The 23,551-nt window shown below is 40.0% G+C and overlaps 1 protein-coding gene across 2 annotated transcripts in view; it reads right to left on the bottom strand.

Moving 5' to 3' along the window:
• Window positions 1-2,469: 2,469 nt before the first annotated feature.
• Window positions 2,470-23,551, bottom strand: part of agap2 (ArfGAP with GTPase domain, ankyrin repeat and PH domain 2) — a 71,809-nt gene continuing 50,727 nt past the window's right edge. The window contains exons 10-20 of one of the 2 annotated variants that reach the window (XM_079580852.1): window positions 21,483-21,587; window positions 19,544-19,745; window positions 17,921-18,046; window positions 17,674-17,811; window positions 15,721-15,780; window positions 12,784-12,935; window positions 10,549-10,639; window positions 10,237-10,459; window positions 7,356-7,650; window positions 4,271-4,425; window positions 2,470-2,599 (exon numbers count right to left, since the gene is read on the bottom strand). In XM_079580852.1, coding sequence (XP_079436978.1) covers window positions 2,548-2,599; window positions 4,271-4,425; window positions 7,356-7,650; window positions 10,237-10,459; window positions 10,549-10,639; window positions 12,784-12,935; window positions 15,721-15,780; window positions 17,674-17,811; window positions 17,921-18,046; window positions 19,544-19,745; window positions 21,483-21,587 — 1,599 coding nt within the window. In that variant the 3' untranslated portion in view covers window positions 2,470-2,547. The remainder of the gene's footprint in view (window positions 2,600-4,270; window positions 4,426-7,355; window positions 7,651-10,236; window positions 10,460-10,548; window positions 10,640-12,783; window positions 12,936-15,720; window positions 15,781-17,673; window positions 17,812-17,920; window positions 18,047-19,543; window positions 19,746-21,482; window positions 21,588-23,551) is intronic. The other variant, XM_079580853.1, reaches the window with a different exon arrangement.

The following is a 23,551-nucleotide window of genomic DNA, read 5'->3' as shown; positions in this document are numbered from 1 at the left end:
TCATGAGGGGTTCACACAGTGTCCGGGAGTCACTTCCGTAAACGCGTGGGGACAGAGATGAGTGCGGTCTCGGTTTCAGTCTTTGCTGCCGTCCCGAAACGAAAACTTTGTGGACGCGTTGGGCTATTGTCGTTATTATCACGTAAAAAAAACCATGTGCTTACTCAGTTATGACACTTAGGAAAGCATAAGTAAAAAATATCAAAAGACAATGAAAAACAAACTGTATAAGCTACTACTACTATTAATAATAATAATAAATCGATTACAAAAGGCTGACTCAGACGTGGCTCATAGGTTAACATTAAGTACAGCATGTAGTATAGAGATACATTTACCAAATATTTAAACGCCATATTTTTCGACTGCGATAGTACACTGCTATAGTTCATATTCCAAACCATTGTTTTCTCTAATCTAAAGAAATATGCCTTTATATTTTGAGATGGATTACCACTGACTTAAGTTCACAAAGCATAACCGCAAACGTAGCTTTACCGTCGGCACATGAATTCATATTTATTGCGGCAGGAAATGAAAAGGTTCACTGGAAGTCGTGACGTTATGAAGAGCCGGGGGGGGGGGAAGAGTCGTTCAGAATCCCTTCAGGAAATGCAGATGTTTTGATCTGGTTTATTGTTAGTAGCTCTAACTAAAGAGAAGACCTCCAGGAGCGGCGTGTCTCTGCAGAGTTGGAAAGGCCTTGGGATATAAAGCTCTTTAAAGCAGTACTAAGTAACTTGTTTACCTTAATAAATCCTTCCCGTAGTCCCTGTGGGGGTAATACAAGGGTTAACGGGATGATTGGGGGGGTCTTTCATCTCCCCCTGGTGTCTCTGGACAGAAAAAGCACATTTGCAACTTTGCCACCGGGTCGGAGTCACCAATACACACTAATGGAATCACGAGGAAGAAGCTAACAGGCTAACGAGCAAAGCTAACTGCGGGCTAGCGCCACTTAAACAGTATTTACAGCCAAGTTTGAGTGAAAAAAATTAATTGTGTAATTGGATGAACAATATCCCTCTCTCCCTTTGTCTTTTCTGTCAGCGTAGTATTTACTCTCACGGACAATTAAGGGGAGACACTACAGGCAAAACTCATTTTTTTTTTCAGTTTTCAGGTTTTGGGCCAAATTGGTCTCTGAACATACAAGCTTTCACCCGGAAACAGAAAATATGCCTAATCTTCACAATAACATGGTTAAATATTGCGCTGATTCAATGTTCCCCCATAGACTTATATGGGAGAATGCAATTTCAAGGGCCTTTTTCTCAAAACACATTTTTCCGTCATTGTGGCGACGCTATGTCCACGTCAGTCGGACCTAAAGACTTCACATTTTACAGCCTTGGACTGAACAATATTTGGAAGATTTTTTCAGAGGGATTTTTTATTATTTAATCCCTAAGCCCCATTTATTGAGTTTTGAATGTCAAAAAAAAGGCAAAAATTACATTTTTACACATTTTTACACTAAAAAACAGCTTATTTTGAAACTAAACAAGAAATCCTAAATCCCCTCTGAAAAAGTCTTGGTAACTCATTTACCAATAAAATGAAACAATAAATTTGAATGTAGCTCTATCCATTATTCAGATTTCGTCGCCGAAAAGACGGGAAATTTGGGGCATTTTTAGGCATAAAACACCTTGTTCTTTTATGAAAATATAAAATGACAGAAAACTTGCCATGTATTTTTTTCTCACATTTATGCCAGTGATCGACAGCAACAGTTTCAAATTAATATCTGTAAATATACATTTTTTCCCCTATTCACCTGCAGTGTCTCGCTTTAATAAGTAAAAAAAAATGAGTGTGAGTTACTTAGTGCTGCTTTAATGCCCAAATACTACATTTTTATATTGTCTTAAGATTTGCAAACATTCCATCAGACAAAAAAGTAATTGGATATACAGTAACTAAGGGTAACTTTTGAGCTCCGAGACTCAGCCGTCCCTTACGTTTGAATCGGCGGCCATCTTGGAATCAAATTTATTACTTTTTAACACCATTCAAGGCCTTATTATGGCACAGTTAATTTAATGCCTGATGATTACCGTAATGCTTTGTAACACTGCACTGATACTACAGTACTACCTTCTGCGTGACTGAATACTGCGACCACTTTTTCATACTATTGTGGGGAGAAACCGTTGACTTTGTGCCCGTCTTTGTTTCTTGCGGATAGGTCAAGATAATCCTTCTTTAAGCGTTACACTCTGGCTCTTCATAACGCCGGGACTCGTGACTGTGTTTTTTAAGTGTCTGGCTCGACCGTCACGCCGCTCGTTGCCGCCGGTGACGTTTCTCTTCTTCTTCTTCTTCGTCGCTGAATTATTGCACTTCTTTCGTTTTGGGGGGGAAGTGAAGCCGGCGTTTTTCTGGAAAAAGACGGGAAGAGACGGCGTTTCAAAAGAGGTCCCTGCGCCGTCGGGTATTGCTTTAAAAGTTTGTGTCTGCGGGAGCGTGTCCTTCCAGCTGAGTCAAAGCGCTTGTCGTTTTAAGTCTGTGTGATTTTGGGGTTTGTCGGAGATCAGGTCCGGTCTATGAAGGCCGTTTCCTGGAGGGCGTGCGTCCCAGGCTGGCGGTGCTGGACCTGTGGGGAGAGAAAGGTCACTGTTCACACTGCAAAAAGTGCCCTACTAAAAACCAGGGAAAAAATCTTAAAAAAAGATATTTTGTCTTGTTTTAAGGAAAAAATTCTGCCAATGGGGTCAGCTTTTTTTTCTAGCTAAGAATTCTTATTTCTAGAATATTTTTCTCATCATAAAACAAGAAAGAAACACTAAATTTGAGCAAATACATATCTAGAATGAAGCAAAATGTACCAAGAAAATGGAATAATTTAAGGAAAACTTTCTTATTTAGTGAAAAATTGTGGGATATTTTACTTAAATGTTGCTTAATTTAAGTAAAATGTTCTAAATTACACACATTTTTGAGCAAAATGTTCTTAATAAATACTAATATTTAAGGAAAATATTGCCCAGAGACCCGTCTCCATGATGTGGAGCCAGGCTGATGGTCAGAATCACCTGCTGGAGGATTCACCTATTGTACATGTTTTTAGAGGTAGACATGGGGAGAACATGCTCCACACAGAAAGGCCCCGTCCTGGTGGGAATCGAACCCAGGACCTTCGAGCTGTGAAAGCCGCCGACTTTAAAGAATGGAATGTATTATCCGTGAGAATCAGTTCTTACATTAAGAGTTGTTGTGATCTTAGTTTTTCTTTGTCTAAAACTGAAGAAGATTCAAAAAGTTTTTCTTTCTTGTTACAAAAAAAATGTGTATGTTTTTTAGCAAATATATCTGAACAAGAAATGGTTAGATTTTATTTCCTAAAAAAAGATTTTTTTTACTCAAGAAAACTTTGCTACACAAGACATTATTACTTTTTATTGAAAATTTAAGAACTTAGTTCTTAAAGTAAGACATTTTTTGCTTGCTTAGAATCCACTTTTTGCAGCGACTGTAGTCCAAATAAAAGGTAATTCAGACGTCGCAGCGGGAGGTAGTTTTATCTTTGGCCGAGCACTTTTTCGTCAGTGAAGCCGTAATGTCGTAGCGCATAGGGATGCACAAAAAATTAATCAGCATTTTTGACGCCATCCACGATAAGCCGATAAAAAAATGTGGCCAATAATTAGGCCCGATAATTATAAGCTCAAATTTCATTGAATGTGCGGCTCCAGCTCGCAGACTCAGGACAGCACATTTACAGCAGCAGATATACTCTACAAAAAGTCAATATCAAGCATTGGCTTAAATGACTGGAATTGAGGAAATGTATCTTGTTTTGAGCGGTTTTCACTCATTTAGACACTTTTCCTGATCGGACCAAGTTTACTTTGCTTGTTTGAGGACATTTCAGACCAGTTCTAGGATAAATCTCGCTTGAAATAAGAAAGTAAAATTGCCAATGAGATAAGACCAATTTTCTTACCCCATTGGCAAAGAAAATGAGCTGAAATAAGGACGAAATGTATCGAAACGAGTCAGAAACATCTCAGAACAAGTGAAATAATCCAGGACAAATGCCCAAGAACTTCTTAACTAGTCAAAACAACTAAAAATTGGATTATTATGCTCAAATTGAGATGTTTATACTTGTCTAGTCAATTACTTTTTGCAGTGTGGATAACTAGGAAATGAGGCCCTATGTCAAAAATCCTGAAACATCCCTTTAAGCGCTGAAAGAATACTGAAATACTGTCAGTCCTGTGGTAAAGTGAGTATTTAAATCCCCGCTGTGGTGTTTTGTTACCTGCGTGAGAGCACCGGGGTGGCAGTGGTCGGGGAGGTCTCACTCGAGCAGCCGTGTTGCAGCAGGATGTCCGTGCAGCCTTTGCTCCCGTTCTTTCTGGCCAACATTAAAGCGGTCTGACCCTGCTCGTCCTTCGACTTCACATTCACGCCGTACTGAGGGAGAGAGGGGGGGGGGATATTGATTTAAAGAGAAACAATGGAAGGCTTTTCCAGTAATGTGTCTAAATACGGCAGTTTGATGAATGACATGTCAGAGAAATGTGTAAATAAAGAGCCTCGGTGACTTAGGGTTCTGGCATTTGGAGCCCCTCGGTGGAAATGCAAAAGTGGGACAATTTGAAGATGAGCTTCACTAGACTCGGCTCTTTTTACCGTCATATTCAAGTCTTCTCACTGACCACATTTGAATGAAACACATGAAGGTTTGCCAGTTCTTTAACGATTCTTTTACCGATACGAGCAATCCTGTGTGGAAGAAGCAAATTTACAATACTGGGTTCATCTCCAATGTCAAGAAAAGCATTTATTTGAGCTGGAACAACCAAGTCACTTCCTTTAATGCTGCTCCTGGACCAACAGCATTAAAACTTGGATCTAAAGATAGAAGATTTATTTTTAGTACCTGCTTTCGCCGCAATAAACACGCTCTAATATTTGGTTGAACCGCCTTTTGCTTTGATTACAGCATCATTGTTTCAAAAAGCTTCTGCGATGTCAACGTATCCAGTGTTAATTTAATCTTTCACCAAGATCTTGTATCGATGATGGGAGAGTGTGACGGAAAGTAGCTCAAGCTAAATCTGGTGCAAACACAGATATAATATAATAAAGATGAGTGGGTCTCTGTAATTTTTTGTCACATTTTTTGTCACATTTTTGTAATTTCTTGTCATTTTTTGTAATTTTTTTGTCACATTTTTGTCACATTTTTGTATTTTTTTTGTCATTTTTTGGTCACATTTTTTGTCACATTTTTGTCACATTTTTGTCATTTTTTGTCACATTTTTGTCATTTTTTGTCACATTTTTGTCACATTTTTGTCATTTTTTGTCATTTTTTGTCACATTTTTGTCATTTTTTGTCATTTTTTGTAATTTTTTGTAATTTTTTGTAATTTTTTGTCACATTTTTGTCATTTTTTGTCATTTTTTGTCATTTTTTTGTCATTTTTTTGTCATTCATTGAAAAAGGTTCCCGAGTCCTGTGTGAAATTCAATGGCCGCTCTATCTCCTCCTACGCAGCCTGTTCCTTAAAAGGGCAAAAAGGCTTAAAAGGATCCCTGCGCTCACGGGGCGGGCGGAGCCTCCACAGAGCCAGTCAAAGCACTAAAAATGCTTCCAAATTTTCGGGCTGCTAAACAAAAACTAGTGTGGTTAAAAAATATTTCACCTCCCCCTGCGTGGTCACATGGGTCACAGTGATTTTTAGAAAAAGAAAAACTCTTTGGAGCCAGGCTTTTAAGCTGTTCTTGGGACGTTTGAAGTCTCATTAGAGTCTCACTGAAAGAAATATATGAATGGTCGCTTTGTTACTTGCTTTGTAGCGATCTTGCAGGAAATAGTAATAGTGTAAAGTGTTTGGTTCTGTTTTTATGTGAATAGTTCAAACAGTGGTTGTGAGTTTGGTTTGCGTCAAAAAGCTGTTCAGAAAAGGAAACGAGTTCTTCATTTTTTTGTTTTGTTTTCTTTGCTATTGTTCCTTGTTGTTGTTTTGTTTACACTGATTATACTATGAGAAATGAAAAGTTCATCATTTTGAGTAGGGGGAAGGCGCTCATAAGCTTTTGCTTCAGCCTACTCCTTTTGAGCAAAATATATGCTCAAATAAATAAATAAAAAACATTAGAATCAATGATCCCAAGTGTTGGAGTCGCCCCTGGCCACCAGGGGGCGGTATTACAGCAATGTCAGCTCCCCACCATGAGGACCATACAGAAGCACGTTCCTCCCCATTGGGTCCAAAGCATCTTTAATTGATGTTTTTTGCATATTGTCCCTGTTGAATTAAATAAACTAAACTAAACTAAACTAAACCTTCTCCAGCACATCCCAAAGATCCTCAATGAGGTGAAGATCTTGCCTCTGTGGTGAACGATTCATCTCATGCTCTTTGATCCACTTTACCAACGTGAGCCCGATGGATCCTGGCATTGTGGACTATGTGTGTGCCATCAGGGAAGAAGAAATCCCCTGATGGAATAACCTGGTCATTCAGGATGTTCAGCTGATCTCACTCTTAGGGCTCATAGTTTTGCTGAACCAAGACTTGATCAGAACAGTTAGTTACATCCGTTTGGATCCAGTGTTAATTTTGACAACATTATTTTAATTTAGTTTTAGTTTTAGTCTTTTGACGAAAATGTAATTCGATTTTAGCCTAGTTTTAGTCAAAAAAATATCTTCAATTTTAGTCTAGTTTTAATCGACTAAAATTGCAAGTAAATTTAGTCGACTGAATTTAAGACGAATTTAGTCGACTTTGCATTGATAACATTCATTATAATCATATTTAATCTTGTTCCTCTGCATCATGAACAAAGCTCAGAGCTGATCCTTTGGCAGAGAATTTACATGATCTGAGGCTCTTTCAGACGGTCAATAGAAGTTTGGATGATTTTAGTCTCTCCTTTTCATTTTTATTTAGTCTCATTTTAGTCGACTAAAATATCTGGACATTTTAGTCACAGTTTTAGTCTCATGAGAAACTTTTAATTTAGTTTTAGTCCAATTTTAGTCGTCAAATATAACACTTTGACTAAAATTAAGACTAAATATTTTAGTCGACGAAATTAACACTGTTTTGATCAGGGCTGTGCATATCCTGACTAACCGTCCAGATTAAATTTCAGAGGAGCAGGAGAATTCTCAAAATAAAACACTCATTTGTCTAAAGGTTGGTTTAACTTCGGTGCTGTTCTGTTCCAGACAAGGTCACACAGAGGAGGAGCTGCAGGTAAACAGGTTATTAATGACTATGATAGTAATGTCTCTCCCTTCCTTTTATTTACAGACTGTTGTGAGGAACCAGAGAAAGGGAGAAACAGGAGTTGAACCAGTGACCCTTGGTAAGAGCGGCGCGTACCCAGACCAGCAGCTGCGTCATGACCACGTCGCCCAGGGAGCAGGCGGCGTGCAGCGCAGTCCTGCAGACGGCCAGCCCGGACGGGTTGATCTGCTCCTTGCTGCTGTGAGCCAGGAGCAGCAGCAGCCGCGGCAGGTCGCGCTCCGTCACGGCCGACAGCAGCCAGTGGGGCACGCCCTCCCCGGGCAGCGGCTGGGACAGGGCGGGGGGCAGCGGCTGGGACAGGGCGGGGGGCAGCGGTGGCAGGAACGCACGCTGCTCGTACTTGGCCCGGATCCACGACTCCCTCTCCTCGCTGAAAGCAGACGGCAGAGTTTTAGCAGAAACATCTATCGCAGACATCAGGGGTTTTTGTTCATAAAGCTTCATAATCATTATCGAGGAAGTCCCTGAAAATACTGAGATATTGTTTTTGTTTGTCAAATTCTTATCACTTTTTCGTCCATTTTTTCCTCAATTTTTCGTCGAATTCTTCCCACTTTTTGTCAAATTTTTGTCCATTTTTGTCATTTTTTGTAAATTTTTTGTCACTTTTTTCGTCAAATTATTCGTATTTTTTTAAATTCTTATCAAGTTTCAAGTTTAATGGTTTTGTGTAGCCCAATATCACAACAGAAGTCGCCTCACAGCTGCAACAAACATCAAGGCAATAAAACAGAGCAATAAATATGACAATCAAAAGTTCAGGTAAACATAATGGCAAATATAATGGCCATTTTTTCTCAATTTTTCGTCAAATTTTTCTCACATTTTGTCAATTTTTTGTCCATTTTTTGTCATTTTTTTGTCATTTTTTGTCACATTTTTGTCATTTTTTTGTCATTTTTTGTCACATTTACGTCATTTTTATGTCATTTTTTGTCACATTTTTGTCATTTTTTGGTCATTTTTTGTCACATTTACGTCATTTTTTTTGTCACATTTACGTCATTTTTTTGTCACATTTTTGTCACATTTTTGTCATTTTTTGGTCATTTTTTGTAAATTTTTTATCACATTTTCGTCACATTTTTGTCAATGTTTCTCACTTTTTGGTCACATTTCCATCATTGTTTTCGTCTCAGTTTTGTTGCTATTTTAACCTTTTGTATTAGCCTTTGTTTGTTATTTATGTCCCTCAGTTGTCCATTTTACCTTTTACACTCCCTTTATTAAATTACAACTTTACTTTACCATTTTACATCTTGGTTTTTGTTACGTCCTACACCTAGCAGAGCCGGGTCGTAACAACAGCTTTTTGGACTGGGGTAAAGCCAAACTGGAGAAAATGTGCTCGGTTCAGGTGGGAGTTAAGGGTTTAAAGCCGGGGTAACTTCCTTTTTGTTGTTGTAAAGTTGCCACCACAGAGTATGTTGTAAATGCATCGTCATTAGAATCTTAATTGGTGCAATGTATTTTGGGGGGTGGTCCCCGCTTCCTCACTTTGTCACCATTTACAGCTGCACAAGAGCACGAAACAAGCACATAATTAATATGCTTGAACAGGATATGCAGGTTGGATTGTGAGAGCTAGAAACGTCACAGTTTGAAGAGGAAAAATCAGGTACTCCAGGTTTATGGCCTTAATTTTGGCAGTTAATGAAAGGATTTTAACGCACAGCATGGTGGCACAGGGGTTAATGTTGGCTTTATGGCAGGAAGCTCTCGGGTGTGTAATTTTGTACCTAAATCTCTACATAAAGGGAGGGAAACAGAGGTAACATCAGCTTAGTTTCTATTAAAAAAAATTTGGTCTTTTTTTTGTCTTTTTTTTGTTGTTTTTTTGTCATTTTTCGTCATATTTTGTCATTTTTCGTAATTTTTTTCCCTTTTTTGGTCATTTTTGGTCATATTTTTCATTTTTTTTTGTTTTCTTTTTTTTTTCATTTTTTCATTTTTTTTTCATTTTTTTTCCTTTTTTCGTCATTTTTCGTCATTTTTTGTAATTTTTTTAGTCATTTTTTTGTAATTTTTTTGTAATTTTTTTGGTCATTTTTTTGGTCATTTTTTTGGTCATTTTTTTGGTCATTTTTTTGGTCATTTTTTTGTAATTTTTTTGTAATTTTTTTGGTCATTTTTTTGGTCATTTTTTTGGTCATTTTTTTGGTCATTTTTTTGGTAAATTTTTGGTCATTTTTCGTCTTTTTTTTCCATTTTTTTTTCTTTTTTCGTCATTTTTTGTCATTTTTTGTCTTTTTTTGTCATTTTTTGTCATTTTTTTGTAATTTTTTTGTCATTTTTTTGTAATTTTTTTTGTCATTTTTTGTCACTTTTTCGTAATTTTTTGTCATTTTTCGCCATTTTTCGCCATTTTTCGCCATTTTTCGTCATTTTTCGTCATTTTTTTTAATTTTTTTTCATTTTTTTTCATTTTTTTTCATTTTTTTTAATCTTTTTTTGCATTTTTTATCTTTTTTTTGGTCATTTTTGGTCATTTTTTTGGTCATTTTTGGTCATTTTTTTCATTTTTTTCCATTTTTTTGTCCTTTTTTGTCATTTTTTTGGTCATTTTTTTGGTCATTTTTTTTGTCATTTTTTGGTCATTTTTCGTCTTTTTTTTTCATTTTTTTGGGTCATTTTTTGTCACTTTTTGTCATTTTTTGTACAATTTTTATCACATTTTCGTCACTTTTTGGTCACATTTCCATCATTGTTTTCGTCTCAGTTTTGTTGCTATTTTCACAGCTTTTTGGACTGGGGGTAAAGCCAAACTGGAGAAAATGTGCTCGGTTCAGGTGGGAGTTAAGGGGTTAAATCTGGGGTAACTTCCTTTTTGCTGTTGTAAAGTTGCCACCTCAGAGTATGTTGTAAATGCATCGTCTTCACCGACAATTATTGAGCGATGGAAGACAGACAGCTTAGTTTCTATAAAAAAGAGACCAGACTCCGCAGACGGACTGACCGTGTGGCGTTGGGCGCGGGTTTGGCCCTGCCCTGGGTGCAGCTCTCCCAGATGCTGTTGGCCGTGTGGTTCCCGATGGCGGCCAGGACCTGCGTGAGCTCCCCGGGCCAGTCGTCCAGGTCCAGGGAGCGGACGCGGGACAGGTGCGTGCCCAGGTTCCTGTGGATCCCCGAGCACTCGATGCAGATCAGAGCGCCGAGGTTCAGGCTCGCCCACGTCGGGTCTGGAGGGAAGACACAGGGAGGAGTTCAGGGACGGGGGCTGAGGGGATTTTTTCCACCCCGTTCCCTCAAATGTGCAGTTGTTACTCACTGGGAGCCTCGCAGTCCACGCACAGCCCGTTGCCTTTGGCGTTTCGAATGGCCTGCAGCGCCACGGCCTCGCTCTGACTGCTGCGGCGAGCCTGGAGCACAGGGTCAGAGCCTGGATTAACACTTTTTATAGTAAGTGACACATGCAGTAGTTTGTATTCTTCATCATCATCCTGTCACTCGCACACACTATGACACAAAACATACATCATCAGTTTAGGAGCCGCTCTTTTCCAGTGTTAAAATGACTTGATTTCCTCGTCTTGATCACATGTTGCTGCAGTGAAAATGTTGAAGTTCGATGTAAAAAGTTAAAAAGCTGTTCCTTCACGGAGAGCGCCTGCACAGCCTGGTTTCGCTGGAATACTCCCCGTAGTTTTCAGCTAAAACAGAGCAGAAGTTGCTCGGGGAGATCGGATATCGGCAGATTCAATGTAATTTGAGCACATAATTATTGGCCGAAAAACTAATTATCAGCCTCATATGATGACGTCAAAAAGGCTGATATTTGCCAATAATTATTGTGCATCCCTAGTCCTGAGCTTGATTCGTGTGGACAGGGCGTGGTCAGTCCAACATGGCGACTATGATAACTTTAAATGAAGAAATATCGCACTGAATATCGGCAACTTCTGCCAAATCAACTTAGGGCTGTGCAATAAATCGAAATTCGGTTAAAAATGTTATTACACTAAATGAATACAAAATTAGCATAATCGTTTTTTCAATTTTTTATTTTTTTTAATTTATTTATTACTATTTATGTTTTAGCAAAGCAGACTCATTTTTTTTGTCATTTTTTGTCACATTTTTAATCCAATTTTTGTCATTTTTTGTCATTTTTTGGTCATTTTTTTCATTTAATTATTATTATTTATGTTTTAGCAAAGCAGACTTGCATTATTTCGTGGCGCTGGGATTATTTTCCCTTCGCTTTTCACGTGCCACGGCTCATGCTTTTGTCTGACATAAAAACAAACTGCGCTGTGTGATGATGTCATCAGGCCGCGCTGCTCAGTTTGCTTGCGCAGGTGTGAGGGCTGGCCAGCAGGGGGCAGGCGTGAAACAGAGACCTTTCCTTAATCGAGGCAAACTTGAGATCATTTGCCCTTTTATGACTGCTCAGAAAACAGAAAATATTCAGCATTTTTTTATTTATTAATAAATATATAAATAAAATAAAGACTTTTTTTTAAAAGATTATTATTTTTTCAATAATGGAGCAGCCCTAGGTGAACAACTAAACTATTCCATTTACAGCTGAGAGAAGTCATATTGAAATGTGATTTAAGAGTGTCGTGTTCCAAATTTGCATCTGTGATTGGAGCAATAACAAACTGAAAGGGTTAGCTATGTCCCAGATCAGAATCAGAATCATTTATGAATGGCCACAACAGAGTCGGTGGAGTTTCGGGTACAGCACCAGTGTTAATTTTGTCTAATTTTAGTTTTAGTCTTTTGACTAAAATGTAATGTAATTTTAGTCGAGATTTAGTCGACTAAATTTAAGACTAATTTAGTCGACTTTGCATTGATAATATTGATTATAATCATATTTAATCTTGTTCCTCTGCTTCATGGAGCTGCTCCACATGAACAAAGCTCAGAGCTGATCCTCTGACAGTGAATTTACATGATATGAGGCTCTTTCAGACGGTCAATAGAAGTTTGGATGATTTTAGTCTCTCCCTTTCATTTTTATTTAGTCTTATTTTAGTCGACTAAAATATCTGGACATTTTAGTCATAGTTTTAGTCTCATGAGAAACTTTTAACTTAGTTTTTAGTCCAATTTTAGTCGTCAAAAATATCACTTTGACTAAAATTAGGACTAAATATTTTAGTCGACGAAATTAACACTGTACAGCACATCATGCTCACATCTCCTGTGTCAGTCACACACAGAGAGTCAACAAATGCAACATTACAGACAACAGATGTGGGTACAATTACAAGAGGCATTTGTTTAGTTATGGCAGTCTGGGAAAAACTGCTTTCAACAGCTTTCACAGACCTGTAGCGCCCCCCAGAGGGCATGAGTGTGAACAGGTGGTGAGCAGAGTGTGTGTGGTCAGACAGGATTTCCAGCGCTCTTTGACACAGAGACTCTTTGATACCAGTGATTTTGGCTGATCTGTTGATTATACAGATCCTGCTTTTACATGACACGCACTGTCCCGACTAAATAAACCAGTGACTCAAAGCCGGAGCGTCTGGGCGGCCGGGGCGGACCTCACCTTGTTCCTGCCGCTCTCGCAGGACTGCAGGCTGGCGAGGATCTGGCTCTCGATGGCACTGACCCAGGAGTCTCTCTCCTCCAGACTCTGCGCCTCGAAGTGCCAGGTCTGCCCGGTGAACGAGACGATGATGAAGTCAGAGTTCTCCTCGTCTGGAACAAACAGGAGAGCAGTTCAGAGCCACACAAAAGGCGGTGCTCATGTTGGAAATAGAGGTGATGGACAGCTGAGGATCCTATCGTGTTTACTCTAGTAGGTAATGGTTAAAAGTTAAATGTTTTGACTTGGTTTACAGCGACTCTGTCATTACTGGTCCTATAGGATCAAAACACTCACTGGATCCGACAGCTTCTATTTACAAGCTGTCGAATCCATCACGCTGGCGAGACACTGCAGGTAAATAGGGAAAAAATGTATATTTACAGATATCAATTTGAAACTTTTGCTGTCGATCACTGGCAAAAATGTGAGAAAAAAATACATTGCAAGTTTCTGTTATTTTATCTTTTCATATAAGAACAAGGTGTTTTATGCCTAAAAATGCCCCAAATTTCCCATCTTTTTGGCGACGAAATCTGAATAATGGATAGAGCTACATTCAAATTATTGTTTCATTTTATTGGTAAATGAGTTGCCAAGACTTTCTCAGAGGGGATTTTGGATTTCTTGTTTAGTTTTAAAATAAGCTGTTTTTTAGTGGAAAAATTTGTAAAAATGTAATTTTCGCCTCATTTTTTGACATTCAAAACTCAATAAATGGGGCTTAGGTATTAAATAATAAAAAATCCCCGTGAAAAAATCTTCCAAATATTGTTCAGTCCAAGGCTGGAAAATGTGAAGTCTTTAGGTCCGACTGACGTGGACATAGTGTCGCCACAATGACAGAAAAATGTGTTTTGAGAAAAAGGCCCTTGAAATTGTGTTCTCCCATATAAGTCTATGGGGGAACATGGAATCAGCGCAATATTTAAACATGTTGTTGTGAAGATTAGGCATATTTTCTGTTTCCGGGTGAAAGCTTGTATGTTCAGAGACCAATTTGGCCCAAAACCTGAAAACTGAAAAAATTGAGTTTTGCCTCTAGTGTCTCCCCTTAAACACAAAAACATGAATGTCTCTAATAGGACTGGGGCGATACTGACCAGAATGAATATCTCAGCATTTTGGGGGATTTTTTCTATAAAACTAATGAATGCGATATCAGAAATATGCACAAACATGCTTTAAACATTTGAATTTACTTAGGTTAGCTCCCCATTTTATCCACTTCCTCATCTCCGCCCCATTTTGCTGCTCAAGTCTTTCCCCAATTGAAACATTTTCCCCTTTTTTTCCCCCAATTTTCCTCAATTTTTTCACCATTTTATCCACTTTTTCCCCTTGTTTTTGTTTTAAAGTTTTCTACCCACATTTCTTCCAACCACCAATTCAAATATTGTCTTGTAGATGTGGGGCAGGTTTGCTTGGCGGAGGGCCAGACCTGCCAATTTTAGCCCAAAGAAAAACACCATTTTCTACCAATGCCAGCGTTGTCTGTACATGATTATGGTCATAATGTTAAACGATGCCGCTCAAATCGGGAAAAAAAGTTTCGGTTCTACTGAAAAAAAAAAACAGGCTTCAATCCCGTTAGTCCAGGGACAACATTAAAGGAGGTGACTTTGATGAAGTTTTTAAGTTATACTTTATTAATCTCTGTAGAGAAATGTGTTCTCTGCATTTGACCCGTCCTCAATGTCGGAGGAGCAGTGAGCTGCCAGCATGGCAATTGTTTTCACAATTGTTTCTCCTTCTTACTCATTTTCCTAAATTGATTCCCTATTTTTGCCTGATTTTTCATTATTTTTAGCCACATTTCCCCCACATTATTCCCCATGTTTCACCATGTCATTGGAGATGAACCCGATATTGTAAATGTGCAGATCTTCCCCACATCATTGTTCTGTTTTCTGGTTCTGGGCAACACATATTTTAGTATAGACACAGACGGCATCTCGTCATAGAAAGGGGAGTGGCTTCGCCGAGGGGGAAAATAGAAACTTTAGAGAAACACAATTTTCCACTCTTTTAACCATTTTCTGGTGGAATATCAATTTATTTATCACATAAATAAAGTCAAGTGTAAATCGGGCCCATGTGGATATTTTCTCACAGCAGATTGTTCAGTAGAAGTGAAAAAACAGCAGTCATAGCAAGCGCTAGCTAACCGTTAGCATTAGCCCGATGCTAACATGTAGCATCAGGTTAGCATTCTCTGTTATTTATGTATTTATGGGCTGTTGAACCACTTTGCTTCTCTCCATGTCTTTGTATCATTATTTAGTAGAAAACTTTATTCATAATTCAGCGTTTGTTGAAGTAGTTTTTTAATAATTAGAGAAAGTTTAGATTTTTCTCTGAATTGTTTTCCCCCTTAACTGTTTTCCAACATGACCATATATGGGCCATTCCAGAGATGCCGTCTGTATCTATAGATATCAGATAAAGCATTGTTAAGATATTGAACGACACCCAGCCCTATACATGACCTCACGGGGTGTTTTGTTTAGACATTTTTAAAGATTTGACTGTATTTTGCCCATTTTTAGATCAGTCAAACAGGCATTTGAACTCTTATTTGTGTAATAACATGGTGCCTTTTGCTCTGATCCACTTTCTATCTTATTCTATCTGCATGAAACAAAAACTTCTACAAATGACCTCGGCCCTTTTCTTTTCTCATAAACGTGATAAACCGGTGGTAACACTGTTCAAAAGCATGTGTAACTCGGGGACTGCATGCATGAAAGACACAAAACACAGCTCGACACATGTCTCTGATGAGGGAGTTTAAAACGACGACAAGGGAAAAGCACAAACCAAAAGTTAGCTCTGCGTAATGTGGGTAAAGTGATGTTCGGAGCATGCACGAAAAACACCGCCGTCCTCGCTCGTTACCTGTTTTGTTAATGTTTCTCAAGCTACCAAAGCTCTTTAGTTTCCACATTTTACGTTTGGCTGCGGAGCGACAGATCAGCGCAGGAAAGACAGCGGGGAGAGAAGAAAGAGAGACGAGAAAAACAAGAGTTAAAGAAACAGCAGAGGACTTTGACTTTAGAGGCAGAGGAACAGTGTACGGTTACATTTACAATAGGCCCTTGTGCCAGGCTGGAAGCTCGGGCCTGAAAACAGCAATACTGGGGTCTCCGGAGGATAACGAGAAGGTTAAAACCATGTGATACTGGGATATTGCACACAGTGAGACAATAACCAATGTAATGTCTCAATATCTCAGAGTTTTATTCTTTTTAAAATTGCAAAAATACATGTAATCCGTTTTGGAATGAGGCTGTAACTGTAAAGGGTGTGAATACTGTCTGGATGCACTGTTAGAGCTGTGTACTTCTAGTCACGTGTACTTCTTGGATTACGCAGCAGGAAGTCAACTGTATTCACCGCCCCGCCCACTTTTGCCTCTTCAGATTCAGATTCAGTTAATTTGACATTTTGCAGTAAAAAACCACATTGGAAAAAAAGGCTCAAAATAGCTCAAAGTGCACTTTCATTCATAAAACATAAAAAGACAGACTTAAAAAACAAACCAGCCACATGGTTAAAGGTACTATACAGAGTTTAACACTTTACATTACGGGCCGGTAAGTCCGTGGTACTTACAGTGGTAATTACTAGCATTTACACTGATAATTCTAGGTTCTTATTGTGGTACTAAAAGTGCTAATTACTAGTAATTAGGGGTTAGGGTCAGGGAGACACAGAGTTACCACAGTATCTCTCATTACTAAGAGATACAGGGGTAACGCTCTTAGTAATGAAGGTTGTTCTTCTATTTACTTTGGTACTTTAATTGATAGTTTCTAGTAGTTACAGTGATACATCTATAGTACAGGATTGTGTGACTATAAAACAACATAAATCAGCATGAGGGAAAACAAGAAGTTCAACCTTCATTACTAAGACTTACCACTGTTTCTAGAAGTACATGTCTTGTAATTCGCACTATAGTATCCTTTAAGTACCACCATAAGTACCTAGAAGTACCACTATTATTACTAGAATTTACCTCTGCAAGCACCACCATAAGTACCATTGTAAGTACCACCATAAGTACCTAGAATTACCACTGTATCACTGTAAGTACCACCGTAAGTACCACGGACTTACCTCTGCCCGTACGTAATGTAAAGTGTTACCAAATTAAGTCTTTTCCTCCCCTACATGTTCCAGCCATGTCCTCATGTGTAGAATGAGCCCAAACCTCTAAAATCCTGCACTGTCACTCAGAAACGTGTTACTTCGGGTCTGAAGCGCCGTCATGCACGAGCTTAATATAGAAGCTGCAGTTACACGTAAGACCTGAGGTGGCAGTAGTGAGTATAAAATGGCGAACTTGCATCTAGCCCCTTTAAATAAGTTAAAAGAGGTTACAGTACAGTTTAAAAATTACATTTGTAAAACGCCATTTAAAAGGTAAAAAGTAATGGTGATGAAGCCTGGTCAAAGTGCACCATTCAAAGACATCACGCCGCTAAAATCTGATGCTCAGCAGATTGATTTGTGTAACATGTCCGATGTTCATTTACACCAACAAGTCAACACTGCAGCGTTTCTCTGAAAATCCCCAAAAATCAGCTTTGTTTTGGTGTAGCAGCTGATTTTATCTGTTCTTCTCCAGTCTCATGTTAACTGATAGGAAAAAAAAAAACACCTGACATTTTTCCTACAGTTTATGGGAGTTTTGATTGTGATTTTTACCTCCAGAACCGGAGCATGATTCAATTTATCTGTAATTTTTACTCTCATCTGTTAATGCCATCACACATTCATATTAACTGCATTTATAATATTTTAAATCATGTAAAGATTGCATTTTTGTCTCTGCAGCTGCGTTACCTTCCGCCTGCCCCACCGCCATGTCTCCTTTCTGGTTCATGCTCTTCTTGCGGCGGTGGTTCTTCTTGCGGTCGCTCATCGGGGACGACTGACTCGAGTCTTTGACCGTGAACGGGACCGCGGTGCCTTCGAGAGCGTCTGGAAATCACAAACAAGTTAACTTTTTGAGGGATTTAACAATATGACGCGTTTTTAATCTTTGTCGCATAATTTAAGAAGTGTATTATGTATTTGAGGCCATACGCACCCACGCTTTGTGCTTTAGTGGACAGAGACGGGGGGCAGAGCTGCAGCGCTCTGTCGCCCCCTACAGGAGACAGCCCGCCGGTGCGGTCCTCGGCCACAGACAGAGTGTTCGGGCACAGCTGAGGAACTGAGAAGACGAGCAGAAGAGGAACATGAAGTCTAGGTGTCAGACTGGTTTAGTTAATCTACTGCTGTTATAGACTTTTTAGATTTAAAGATGGCAGAAAGTCAAAATTAAAGCTTTTTATAATGTTATTTAAATGTCCAAGTGTTTCTTTTAATGCCACAGACTTAAACATCTCTCACTGTGTTTATCAGGCTGAGATACAACAGTAAACCACGCTGTAAATCGAAACTGGAAATCTGGCTTTTATGAAGTTATTCCTGCCAGGAGAGGGAGCCCCAGTAAAAGTCTTTTCAGCTCTACGTGGCAGGACTGATCGAAATCCTTAATAATCGGAACTTAATAACCAAAGGTGGGAGTAAATCACTAAATGTAAGTCTCGAGTCAAGTCCAAGTCAATCGGTCATGGGGTCAAGTCAAGTCAAGTCGACAAGTCACCTCAAGTCACAAACGCCAGCGTGTCTACTTTTCAAAATGTGTCTAATCTTGAAAATAACAAGTGCTTTCTCAAGATATAGTGATTTTGACAGCATTTTAAAGAAGGGGGCCCATTGGGACTTAAAAAAAAAAATTAAACGGAGTCTTTTAAACATGAACTGCTTTTCCTTGAAGTCTGAAATATAAATATTTTTTATTTTTTTTAGTGTCTGGCAGTTTTTCTGTCAGTGGGTCCCCAGTAACGCCCCAGCCCCTGTATACTCGGAGTCGCCCCTGCTCAAAATAGACTCCGCGTAGCCTTCAGTCCCGCTGTCGCTGGGCTCTGTGCGGATGCGGGAAATAGCCACTAAATGCTGTAAACTTTGTGTGAACGCCTTAAAAAATCCAAAAATCCCACAAGATTTCTGTTGATTAATCCAAAAAATAAATCCAAATAATCCACAAATAGCAAGTCCTAAGTCAAGTCTTTTTGGAGCTTTGGTGAAGTAAGTCTCATCTTTTCTGAGATTTCTTTGGCAGAAACATCTTGGAGTTTGGACGAGACGATGGAAGATTTATGTTTGTTGAATTAGACGAAAGCTTTTGTTATTGTTAGAGCTGGTGTTTGTATAAAAGAGAGTCTAAATTCAACTGGAATTGAATCAAAAATTGACTCGATCGATGTGCCATATGGCCCAGCGCGAAGCTCTAGCACCTGTATTCCATTGTTACTATTTAATTCTTACAGACATAAGTTCAAATGATAAAAGGTAAAATATCAATGCTCAGGCATGAAAATAAATAAGGTTTTTAAGCCCCATATACAGTTGGTATTGTTGTGCCAGCTTTGGTGCAGACTGGTTTAAACAAATCCATTCTTTTAAAGGCTTCTGCACTTTTGAAATAGGTAGTTGTGATCTTTATTTAATTTATAACTCAACACGTGCTTTCTTATTTAATTAATTCAATAGTAACATTCACTACATGAGTAATAATAGGCACACAGTCGTAATGTGCACTTTGGAAAACTGTCCACATTTGGTCGGGATCCGGATTAGGGCCTGACACCGCCCTCTGACTCACCTGTGCTGGCGGAGTCGTTGGCGGCCTCTTTGCTGATGCCGTTCACAGAGGAGGGAGGGGCGTGGGAGGGAACAGCAGCGGTGGGAGGCGGCACCGGGGAGGGAGCGGCCGGGGCCACAGCGCGAGGCGGCCGTTTCCCCGGGACTTTAACGGTGACTCTGAGCAGGTCGATGTCTTTACCGTGAGTGTTCTGACCGTAATCCTGCAGGATGAGGAGAGGATTAGACTAAATCTGAAGAGCAGAAAGTGGATCATTCAGTATCTGGCATTTCCCTTAAAGTCACACTGTGGAACATTCTTAGTTATGCATTACTTTGTCGGCCGCGCACACAAGTACTTCCTGTACTCAAAAAAAAATGTCCTTGCAGATAGAACATGTTCTTTTCGATGGGGATATTCCGATACACGTTAATATTTGGGTTGGAAAAGGAAAAACCCAGGCGTCAATTTTGGGTTGTGCCACGTGGTCTTGCGCAACCGGGTTATTGTTAAAGGGATGTTTCAGGATTTTTGACATAGGGCCTCATTTCCTAGTTATCCAGAGTGTTGCTGATTTCTGGAGATATTTTTTTCTTGTAATTCATGCAGTTCTTTTGTTTGAAGAGTTTCGTGGCGCTAGGCTAGTGCAAGGCTAGTGCATTTCTATGGTATCAGCTAGCCTGCATTAAAAACAGTGTGACCCGCTCCACAGAGCACCTGAGGCAAATCACTTATAACACCAGACTAACCATATAAATGTCTGTGTGTGTAGAATATTTTTTGAAATATAACTGACCTTGCATCACATGAATGATCGCATTTTGAGGGACTATTTTCTAGCAGATCACTCCACCGCCGAGTAGCTTATACAACCACGAAGCTGATGCTGCTCAAATATAAGTTATTTTAAATGCAAAATGGTTAAAATGACTCTATCGACATTTATATGGTTAGTCTGGTGTTATAAGTGATTTGCCTCAGGTGCTCTGTGGAGCGGGTCAGACTGTTTTTAATGCAGGCTAGCTGATATCGTAGAAATGTGCTAGCCTTGCACTAGCCTAGCGCAACTGGACTTTTCAAATACAAGAACTGCTTGAATTACAAAAAAAATATCTCCAGAAATCAGCAACACTCTGGATAACTAGGAAATGAGGCCATATGTCAAAAATCCTGAAAAATCCCTTTAATATTCAGGTTACGACAGGGTTTGAGCCTGCGTGTACGTCAGTGAAGAGGCACCGAGAGCCCCAACACCTGCAGCACAGTGGAGGTGATACAGGAAACAGAGAAGGGGCCACACAAATCTTCTATCCCACCTATTGTTCTGCCTAATGTTCATTCACCGGAGAATAAGACTATCTGCTACGCTCTTCCCAGAAGACAATGAAAGACTGTTTTTATATTCACTGAGTCCTGGCTCAACTGCGAGGCAGAGTTTCACAGGTGACTAGGCAAGAGGAGAAGGAAGAGGGTTCAACAGACCATAAATATATAGAGAAAATATAACAGAGAATGCAAAAACCATAAAGATTAGCTTCATGCTTCAAGCTAACAGCTAGCTTTGGACAGTCTGCTCATTAAAAACATTAGCAATGACTCGATTTTGACTTGACTTTATGAGTGTGCTAAATATGCTTATAGTCCATCAGAAAACTTCTAAATAGAGCGCTAAAGAACAAAGATTTCCACATCTGACTTCCTTCCCTCTTGCTAGGCCACGCTCTGTATCTGCATGTCCTGCTCCCAGTTACAAATCCAGTCAGGGGAACGGCGAGACGCTCACACTAAAGTTTATCATGTCAATTTCACAAATAAAACCAAATGAAGCTTGAATTTCACTCCATTCTCCCGCTGAAATGTTGCACAGTGTGGCTTTAAAGCAATGACTCAGTGATCCCTCATAACGATGTAGTTTCTGCTGACTGAGTGCAGCCGTTTATGGATCGCGGTGTCGTCTTACGTTGGCGCTGGAGTGGTACGACAGAGTGCCGTTGTTGGACAGAGTCACGTACTTCTTCTTCCACTCTTTGTTCAGCGAGCTGCCGCTTCTCTTGTACAGAATGCTCTGAAGAAAACATTAAAAAAAAAGCAGAACGAGTCAGGCACCAAACAGCAGCCGCTAAATATAGAATCAGCTCAGCAAAGGTGAGGTGCTCAAAGAGGTAACATAGACATTAGCTCAGAGCACAGAGGTATTAATAGCACACCCTTGAGAGAGGTTGACGTGATGACACTTTATGTAAGATTAAATATAGCCTGTTTGTTCCCGCCGTGCAGCAGAAGTGAGAACGAAAGCATGATCACACTGCGATCACAAAGGAAGAACTTATTAGGACAGAGTGTTACTCAGTGAGCGAGCATTCAGATGAGGGTGTTTTTGTCTGCACTGTTCTGGGGTGGTTTGCAGCAGATTAGGAAACGACTGGGATGAAAATCAGCACCTCCAAATCGAAGGTCATGATTCCGCCTCCAGGTCGACGGAGAGCGTTTGCCTCAAGTGGAGGAGTTCAAGTGTCCCGGGGCAGAGCCGGCTCTTCCTGCCTTGAGCCCCCGCAGCCACAAGGGCCCCGTTTCTCAGTCAAATTACTGTTTTGCTTGGCTAGTTAATCGACGTGTTGTTACGGCGACTGGTTCTGACAGCGCTGACTCAGACTCCGCTTACTTTGCCACAGATAAAACCAAAATGGAAGAGCCTGTGCTGAGGTGGATGCTTCCCCCCCCCCAGGAGAACACTCATATAAGGACAGTAGTTTGGTGAACAGAAGTGTCAGGCTAATTCTCAGAGGTCTAAGATAAAACTAACCATCAGGTGCAGGTTTCGGTTAGTTTTCTATCAGCGGGTCTCAAACTGTGGGTCACTGACAAGAGGTGGGAGAATGTGACTATTTACCATTTTAAAAAGTGGGGGAAATATAGCCTAGTGCCGTCCTAAACCCCAGTCTGTTTGGGCAAATGGTTAGTGGTTCTAACACAGTCACAGGCACTGCAGGGCCCCATTAGCTGCTTTTCCATACGCGCTTTGTTGAGCTTTTCCAGAACAAAGTCTAGGGCCAAACCGCTTTGACCAGGTATAGGTTTTGGGACCGACCTCTGGCTGTGGCCAAAGTGCTAACCTGTGTCTGATGTGACGTGAACAAACTCTGGCCTCTGATGGCAACGAGAGAGTGGACAGCCCTCACTATTAACACGCAGGTCATACGGATTTAATATTTTACCACATCATACGGCTGTTCTAAAAGAGTATTTTGCCGATATCAGCATCTAGCCGCTGTTTGCGCAACATTTGCATGTAGCTTACCTCCATAGTCGCATTTAGCGGTTTCTTTTCTGTTTTAATACAGCTTGGCACCTCTGAATGATTCCATAACTCCCACCAGAGGGCAGTATGTCCACATTTGTTCTCATCGCGGCTCTAAAAACTTTTAATGATGATCTGTACAGCGTGCTCCTCTGTGGGGTCGCTTCCCACAACAACTGCGACGGCTTTAGTGGACTTTTGCTTACGGCCGCAGAAGGTGAGCACTGGCTCTGTCTCGTGGTCCTAAGCTCATGTAAACGAGATTGGCACTAACGTTATTCTCTGTCCCTTTAAGAGCTGAGCGGTGGCGAGGGGCGGGCCTGGAGAGAGCTGGAGGCGGCCTTATGTGGACCAGACCATTGCAGAGGGGGACTGGGGTTAAGGGGGCTTTGTGTGCCCCTTACTTTTGTTTGTTTCTCCCCGTGTTTCTGCTTATTTATGTTTTGGTATGGTCCAAGCTGTATATATATGTTGCCTTATGTCTCATTTGAGGAGGTCAGTTTGTTTGTGCTAGTTTCCTTTCTATTTTTGTTACATTAAGTTGACCTCTTTTATCGGCCCATGTTTGTGTGTGGAGATTTAAAGATCTTTTTTTGCTCATTTTTGGACCATACCTTCACATTTTTGGAACTGCCACATAGTTTAACCCTCACTAACGACTTTTAATTTAGTCGTTTATGAAAGAGCCGCACTTTTTCATCCCGGGTCACCTCGCGCTCGTCCATCTAAAG

This window comes from Gobius niger (genome assembly GCF_951799975.1).
Source record: "Gobius niger genome assembly, chromosome: 22".
Classification (NCBI taxonomy): Eukaryota; Metazoa; Chordata; class Actinopteri; order Gobiiformes; family Gobiidae; genus Gobius; species Gobius niger.
Note: the sequence above shows the minus strand (reverse complement) of the source record. Positions and strands in the feature narration are given on the sequence as shown.